Source organism: Coregonus clupeaformis, chromosome 11 (assembly GCF_020615455.1).
Source record: "Coregonus clupeaformis isolate EN_2021a chromosome 11, ASM2061545v1, whole genome shotgun sequence".
In the NCBI taxonomy this organism is placed as follows: Eukaryota; Metazoa; Chordata; class Actinopteri; order Salmoniformes; family Salmonidae; genus Coregonus; species Coregonus clupeaformis.
Window position 1 is genome coordinate 22,870,089 of NC_059202.1, and position 8,759 is coordinate 22,878,847.

General features: G+C 42.3%; 1 protein-coding gene across 1 annotated transcript; it reads left to right on the top strand.

The window, feature by feature from the left end:
* The first annotated feature begins 902 nt into the window (after positions 1-902).
* On the top strand, positions 903-3,042 carry LOC121576535 (transcription factor HES-1-like). The gene is made up of 4 exons (XM_041889756.2): positions 903-1,450; positions 1,597-1,692; positions 1,827-1,914; positions 2,210-3,042. The coding sequence occupies exons 1-4, from the start codon at positions 1,343-1,345 to the stop codon at positions 2,719-2,721; spliced, it is 804 nt and encodes a 267-aa protein (XP_041745690.1). The 5' UTR covers positions 903-1,342; the 3' UTR covers positions 2,722-3,042.
* The last annotated feature ends 5,717 nt before the right edge of the window (positions 3,043-8,759 follow it).

An 8,759-nucleotide genomic window follows, 5' to 3' on the forward strand; every position in this document is an offset into this window, starting at 1 on the left:
CAATGCATCGCTCTAATCTTGTGCTCTCACTCAGAAATATCTCTGCTCTGGCTCGCATTCCGATAAGCCCGATCGAGCTCTCGGTAGGCGTGTTTTTCCCAGGCTTTTAAAACAGCAGCTGCTATTTACCTTCCCTCTAATGTAAACCACCACCGCCACCCCTAGACCGGCCTCCAAACCTCAACCACCGGGCTCATAAAACATCCTGGCACGTGCTCCACATTCACAATAGCGCTCGCATGCCGACAGATGTCAAAATGCCAAATTTGTACAGCGGCGGGCGTGCATTAAATAATTATTGCACCAATCTTGGCTGGTTAGAGTTGAGTTGATTTTTTAACTCACAAAGCGCAAACTTGATCGAGGGTGTAGTTCTCAGCCTTAGGCTACTGCAACACAAGGCAATCTAAAAGGAGAAACCAGGTTATTTTTCCAAAGGTTCTTTACATGATATAAAATGTAACATTACTAGGTTATTACACTAGAGCCTAACAAGCCTAATTAGGCTACACTGTAATTAAGAACACTACATAAGTCTCTTCAACCATTGCACAAATTATCTAGGCAATTTATTTTTATATGCTCTATTTGTAATAGGCTATATCTTCTGTGTAAATGCACATTTACTGGTTTGTAGTCCACACGTATGTGGAAGTACAATACAATTAGATGTAGGCGATGTGGAACATGGTATTGTAGGCCTGCGCTTAGGCGCTTTAGCCTCTATTATCTTGGGTGGAGTTTCCCCTCCTGACTCCTGTGCGTATTGCCTGAAAGTTGGGGGAACGACATGCTGAGTCAAGTCAGCCCTGCACTCTGTGCGCTGGGTGGTAGTCAGGGGCTCAAGTGTTAATATGCAAACGGCATGATTGAAGGCAGTCCCGGTTGTGCCCTAAACCCGGCTGCGCGCCATTGGCCGACCGCTCAAACGCCAAACAACCAATGGAAGGGCGCCGACCACGAGCCATCCTCCCCTCGGGCCGCGTGTCCCTCGCACTGATTGGTAGAAAGTTACTGTGGGAAAGAAAGTTTTGGAAGTTTCACACGAGGCGTTCGCGTGCAGTCCCAGATATAAATAAGACCAACAAGAAGTGCCATTAGACAGACGCAGCGTCCGCTGGCAGACAGTGATTTCTCGATTCAGTGACATCGTTCAGCTTGCCGCCGACTTGGGGACGCTTGTCTCTCGCGCATAGGTGCACTACCACCCAGAAAGGATATTGTTCCTCCGGAATTTGGAATTTCATAAGAGGGTACTGTGACTGCTTGTCAATAACCCCCAACAGTGGACTGTAATACTGAGTTGCCGTTGCGCTTGTGGGATATTTCAGACAGACAGAAGATGCCTGCCGATATAATGGAAAAGACCTCGGTCTCTCCTGTTGCTGCTACTCCAGCCAGCATGACCACTACACCTGATAAACCCAAGACGGCTTCCGAGCACAGGAAGGTTAGTAGTCGGTCAAAGCATCTTAGAAATGCCGTTATTCTGTCACTTCAAAATTACGCACGGGTTTTTATAGCAAAACATAAACCTTTCATTCACCTTGAGCAAGTCCCACCATTCTAACAATTTCTTATATGTATTTTCTTTAGTCATCCAAACCTATCATGGAGAAAAGGAGAAGAGCCAGAATCAACGAAAGCTTGGGACAGTTGAAAACACTTATCCTGGATGCGCTCAAAAAAGATGTAAGTATTATATTTTTTCTCTCACTACAAATGAATGATTGCAATCACAGTTATAGATTTACTTTATTAAAAACAAACTTTAATACGAAAGTATTCTATCTTCAATCCTAACAATGTGCCTCCTCATATTACAGAGCTCCAGACACTCGAAACTTGAAAAGGCGGACATCCTGGAGATGACGGTGAAACATCTCCGGAACCTCCAGAGGGCTCAAATGACTGGTAAGTCACTGTAGCTGTTTTGGTGGGTGAATACCCGGGATGATTTCTTCCAGACTTCCGTCTGTGGTTTAGATCATGTTCGAATGCAGTACTCAGTTTACATACTTGGCCCACATCCTCTCTCCCAAGAAGTCTCTCTAAATGTAGCTAATTGTATGGACTAACTAAATAGCTAATTTATCTTATCCATTGGTGAGCTTCGGAATGTATATGTTTAGTTTGATCAATGTTCATGTTTGAAACTTAATTATACTGTTGTTATTCTCAGTGGCTTATCATTTTCTTTCTTCCACAGCTGCTTTGAACACTGATCCCACCGTGCTCGGGAAATACAGAGCTGGGTTCAGTGAGTGCACAAATGAAGTCACCCGGTTCCTGTCCACCTGCGAAGGGGTTAACACGGAGGTCAGGACGCGGCTTCTCGGTCACTTGGCCAGCTGCATGACGCATATCAACGCTATGAACTACCCCACGCAGCACCAGATCCCTACCGGGCCTCCCCACCGCTCATTCGGCCAGTCCATGGTACATATCCCCAACTCATCTCCGCAAGGCAACGTCATGCCCCTGCCTTGTAAAGGTGGCTCTCCCCGGAGCATGTCACCAGAAACAACAAAAGTATACGGCGGTTTCCACCTCGTACCTGCCACAGATGGACAATTCGCCTTCCTCATCCCCAACGCAGCTTTTGCGCCAAACGGTCCCGTTATCCCCGTGTACGCGAACCAGATCAACACGCCTGTCCCAGCGGCGGTGTCCCCCGGTGCACCGACAGGCAACTCGGACTCAGTGTGGCGACCCTGGTAGAACAAAAAAAAAAAGGACCTATCGAAAATACTTTTATGATGACACTTAGTTCTTCTTTGTTCGATGTTACAAAAATTATGTTTGTATTTTGTTTTTGTATTTTCAATGCGTTAAGATGAAAAGATGATGCACTATATTTGTATAGCCTATAAGGGAGTGAAGTTCATATTGAAATGAGATTTGTATTGTTGAAGTCTGTTCACTGCATTTTTATATTCGAGGTGTCTTTTATTACTGTGCGATACCAAAGATATGTTGAATGCACTTTACGTAATTCTTCGTTTTGGAAGACAAATAAATTTGTAAAGATATTGAAAAACATACGCTTGTGCGCTCATTTATGATTTAAGCCTAATCTTCAGAAACCTGATCACCAAACAATTACCTTAGGCTACATTTGTTTTGAACTTTAGATAAACTTGAGAATAATATATTATAGACCTACAATTTATAAGAGAAAATGGCTATCCTATTATACTAATATGTTAGTGTAAAAGTCAAATTTGATATTGACTCGTGCGTAATTGTCTGACGAAAATCACTGATGTATTCTTGCGCGCGCAAAACTCATGCATACTCAAACCATATGTAAATCACACACACATGCACTTGTTGCGCCAGGAATGGGTCACAATTTAGGCTTATGTTGCGTAAAAGTTTAGAATTTTACGCACCAACACTTGCCTACAAGTGTCATAGACTGTGAAGTGGGGCTTAATTTATACAGACACTTTTGCCTAATGCCATCACACAAAGGCTTTTGCTTCTGGCTACATCCATAAGAAAGTATGAAAAAAAAATGTATGCACTCACTAACTGTAAGTCTCTCTGGATAAGAGCGTCTGCTAAATGACTAAAATGTAAAATAAGATAACGGCGGCAGGTAGCCTAGCTGTGAAGAGCGCTTGGCCAGTAACCGAAAGATTGCTGGTTCGATTCCTCGAGCCGACTAGGTGAGCAATTTGTCGATGTTCCCATGAGCAAGGCACTTAGACCTAATTGCTCTAGATAAGAGCGTCTGCTAAATTACATACCTTTTGAACAAGAGTTGGCCAGGTGTATCAGTCCAGTTGTGCGCGGAGAGATACTAGACAGGAAAGGAGAGGGAAACTTCACTGAATGTGTGAAATTATGAGAAAATACACTAGATATACAAAAGTATGTGGACACCCCTTCAAGTTAGTGGATTCAACTATTTCAGCCACACCCGTTGCTGACAGGTATATAAAATCGAGCACACGGCCATGCAATCTCCATTGACAAACATTGGCAGTAGCATAGCCTTACTAAAGAGCTCAGTGACTTTCAAAGTGGCACCATCATAGGATGCCACCTTTCCAACAAGTCAGGTCATCAAATTTCTGCCCTGCTAGAGCTGCCCCGGTAAAGTGTATTGTGAAGTGGAAACAGCTATGAGCAACCACTCAGCCGCGAAAGCTCACAGAACAGGACCGCTGAGTGCTGAAGCACCTAGTGCGTAAAAATCGTTTGTCCTCGGTTGCAACACTCACTACCGAGTTCCAAACTGCCTCTGGAAGCAATGTCAGCACAATAACTGTTTGTCGGGAGCTTCATGAAATGTGTTCTCCATGGCCAGCAGCCCCACACAAGCCTAAGATCACCATGCGCAATGCCAAGTGCCGGCTGGAGTTGTGTAAAGCTTGCCGCCATTGGACTCTGGAGCAGTGTAAACGCGTTCTCTGGTGATGAATCAAGCTTCCAGTCCAACTGATGAATCTATGCATTGGGGCAGGTAGTGCCAGGAGAACACTACCTGCCCCAATGCATAGTGCCAACTGTAAAGTTTGGTGGAGGAGGAATAATGGTCTGGGGCTATTTTTTCTGTTTCGGGCTAGGCCCCTTAGTTCCAGTGAATGGAAATCTTAACGCTACAACATACAATGACATTCTAGACGACTCTGTGCTTCAAACTTTGTGGCAACAGTTGGGGGAAGGCCCTTTCCTGTTTAGGCATTACAATGCCCCCGTGCACAAAGCGAGGTCCATACAGAAATGGTTTGTCGAGATCGGTGTGGAAGAACTTGACTGGCCTGCACAGAGCCCTGACTTCAACCCCATCGAACACCTTTGGGATGAATTGGAACACCGATTGTGAGCCAGGCCTAATCGCCCAACGTCAGTGCCAGACCTCACTAATGCTCTTGTGGCTGAATGGAAGCAAGTCCCCACAGCAATGTTCCAACATCTAGTGGAAAGCCTTCCCAGATGAGTGCAGACTGTTATAACAACAAAGGGGGAACCAACTCCATATTAATGCCCATGATTTTGGAATGAGATGTTCGACAAGCAAGTGTCCACATACTTTTGGTCATGTAGTGTATAACCTTTAGGCCTGAAGGGAATACCAGTTCGATAAAATACAATTTCTCACAAATCACATATACAAGAAAATATGGCCGTGAATTGCCCTTGAATAATATTAGCAGTAGCTTTGGGTAAGTTATAATGATTATATCAACAACTCTCCGGCTGTTTGCTGCCATAAGTGGCCTGTATACCTTGAATGAAAATGTAATATTTCTATTTGTGGATCATTAAAGAAAGCTATTTTACTCCCACCATCATATTATGATGTTCTTGACAATATGTCATCATTTTTCGAAAATTTGACATGAGCCTGTTCTGAAGATGAAAAGTGAAGTTTGAGAGTGATGGCTCATTTCACTTTTAGCAGTGGAGATTGTCCGTGTTCAACGATTTTAGAAGTCATGTGCGCCATCTAGCAACACCACAAGGAAGTGCAATCTGAATTGGGTAGTATTGATCAATGGTTACTACCAGATATCAGCCACTTTAGTCCTTACCACTGGGCACAAACTGGTTGAATTAAGGTTGTTTCAACGTAATTTCTCAACGTATTGTGACGTGGAATCTACGTGGAAAATACATTGGATTTGAAAAAAGTAATCAATGTAAACTGTTTTGAGGGTAACATTTCAACCACAATATTATGTCATGGTAACCAATTTTCAATATAGACAAACCTTGTATAAAATATGTTGAATTTCTACCGTTGAAATAATGTCAGATCTTAAAAAACAACAAATGGCAGCACCTCCTACTGGAGAGTTAATCTACAGTATCTACTCAGCTATCTAGTTTTGGTCTACCATCCAGGATTTGAACCAAGCTGAGCCCAGCTTAGCTTTGATATTTGTCACTGACTACTACTACCAATGTGCTGTCATGAGAATGATTGTTGGGAGATCTCTTAATAACTGAATAGATTCACTGTTGCTATCAAAATCATTCCAAAGGGTAGGTTTTACAGAGGAAATAAAATGTAACCCTATAAGTGATATTTAATTATTACAGTGAGGGAAAAAAAGTATTTGATCCCCTGCTGATTTTGTAAGTTTGCCCACTGACAAAGACATGATCAGTCTATAATTTTAATGGTAGGTTTATTTCAACAGTGAGAGACAGAATAACAACAACAAAATCCAGAAAAACGCATGTCAAAAATGTTATAAATTGATTTGCATTTTAATGAGGGAAATAAGTATTTGACCCCCTCTCAATCAGAAAGATTTCCGGCTCCCAGGTGTCTTTTATACAGGTAATGAGCTGAGATTAGGAGCACTCTCTTATTCGCAAATGGAAGAAACACAAAAGAACTGTCCATCTCCCTCGGCCTGGGGCTCCATGCAAGATCTCACCTCGTGGAGTTGCAATGATCATGAGAACAGTGGAATCAGCCCAGAACTACACGGGATGATCTTGTCAATGATCTCAAGGCAGCTGGGACCATAGTCACCAAGAAAACAATTGGTAATACACTACGCCGTGAAGGACTGAAATCCTGCAGTGCCCGCAAGGTCCCCCTTCTCAAGAAAGCACATATACAGACCAGTCTGAAGTTTGCCAATGAACATCTGAATGATTCAGAGGAGAACTGGGTGAAAGTGTTGTGGTCAGATGAGATCAAAATCGAGCTCTTTGGCATCAACTCAACTCGCCGTGTTTGGAGGAGGAGGAAGGCTGCCTATGACCCTAAGAACACCATCCCCACCGTAAAACATGGAGGTGGAAACATTATGCTTTGGGGGTGTTTTTCTGCTAAGGGGACAGGACAACTTCACAGCATCAAAGGGACGATGGACGGGGCCATGTACCATCAAATCTTGGGTGAGAACCTCCTTCCCTCAGCCAGGGCATTGAACATGGGTCGTGGATGGGTATTCCAGCATGACAATGACCCAAAACACACGGCCAAGGCAACAAAGGAGTGGCTCAAGAAGAAGCACATTAAGGTCCTGGAGTGGCCTAGCCAGTCTACAGAATAATCCCATAGAAAATCTGTGGAGGGAGCTGAAGGTTCGAGTTGCCAAACGTCAGGCTCAAAACCTTAATGACTTGGAGAAAATCTGCAAAGAGGATTGGGACAAAATCACTCCTGAGATGTGTGCAAACCTGGTGGCCAACTACAAGAAACATCTGACCTCTGTGATTGCCAACAAGGGTTTTGCCACCAAGTACTAAGTCATGTTTTGCAGAAGGGGTCAAATACTTATTTCCCTCATTAAAATGCAAATCAATTTATAACATTTTTGACATGCGTTTTTCTGGATTTTGTTGTTGTTATTCTGTCTCTCACTGTTCAAATAAACCTACCATTAAAATTATAGACTGATCATTTCTTTGTCAGTGGGCAAACGTACAAAATCAGCAGGGGATCAAATACTTTTTTCCCTCACTGTATGCTATTTAGGCCTATAAAGCACTTGCGAAGTCATCAACAGCTACTGTTTCAATTCAACCCAGGGTACAACTAATAGACAATACATATAGGCCCAGGGTTTCAAGCTTCGGTTGATTTCAAATGTAATCTTCAGGTTAATAATTAATATGTTGGATTCACGTTTCCATCTCAACCAAAAATCTAAGTTAAAGAAAAGGACTAAATCAAATCAAACTTTAGAGTGCATTTAAAGTTTGATTTGATTTAGTCCTATTCTTTAACATAGATTTTTGGTTGAGATGGAGACGTGAATCCAACATATAAATTATTAATTTGTAGACAAACTGGAATTAGAGCCAGAATAGGTCAGAGTCATAAACATCCCCTTCAAACGTTGATATTTCGTTGCGTTGACAACCAAACACAGCATGCATGTTCAAGATCGCAGGGGTCACAGGTCTGTGGAGATCTTCTCAATTGCTATAATAATCTGTGCAGAATCTCAAACAGCATTCATCACTTGCACCATGTACTTTTAAAGTAATCTCAACTTCAATCCAGGTCATTTGGTTCTGCTATTAGATGAAGCACAGTGATAACACATTAAATTGTATCAATACAAAATCTGACATTGTATTCCCCTTTGAACTTTTCTGTGCATTTAAATGGTTGAAAGCGCAGTGAAAACACATTTAGACGCAACTAAATAAAAACAATCAGACATTGTTTTTACATTGGAATGTCGTTGTGCTTTTAGATAGATGAAAGCATAGTGATAAAACATTGGGAATTCAACAAACTTCTGGCTGTCTTTTTGAGAGGGTGAATAAAGGTTGAAATCTCATTGATCAACGTCTCAACCAAATATTACCCACATTTCCACGTAGAAATGATGTGGTGTGCCCAGTGGGCTGTTATATAAATACAGTGTCGTCGGAAACTATTCAGACCCCTTGACTTTTTCCACATTTTGTTACGTTACAGCCTTATTCTAAAATGGACAAAATCGTTTTTTCCCCTCATCAATCTACACACAATACCCCATAATGACAAAGCAAAAACAGGTTTTTAGAATATTTTGCTAATTATTAAGATTAAAAAACATTTATATAAGTATTCAGACCCTTTACTCAGTACTTTGTTGAAGCACCTTTGGCAGCGATTACAGCCTCTAGTCTTCTTGGGTATGACGCTACAAGCTTGGCACACCTGTATTTGGGGAGTTTCTCCCAGTCTTCTCTGCAGATCCTCTCAAGCTCTGTCAGGTTGGATGGGGAGCATCGCTGCACAGCTATTTCCAGGTCTCTCCAGAGATGTTCGATTAGGTTCAAGTCCG

Excerpts from the sequence above, each read along its gene's own strand:
- LOC121576535 (XM_041889756.2), top strand. The coding sequence starts at position 1,343 with ATGCCTGCCGATATAATGGAAAAGACCTCGGTCTCTCCTGTTGCTGCT. Across the intron at positions 1,451-1,596 it reads CGGCTTCCGAGCACAGGAAG|TCATCCAAACCTATCATGGA; the intron begins GTTAGTAGTCGG and ends TATTTTCTTTAG. Across the intron at positions 1,693-1,826 it reads TGGATGCGCTCAAAAAAGAT|AGCTCCAGACACTCGAAACT; the intron begins GTAAGTATTATA and ends CTCATATTACAG.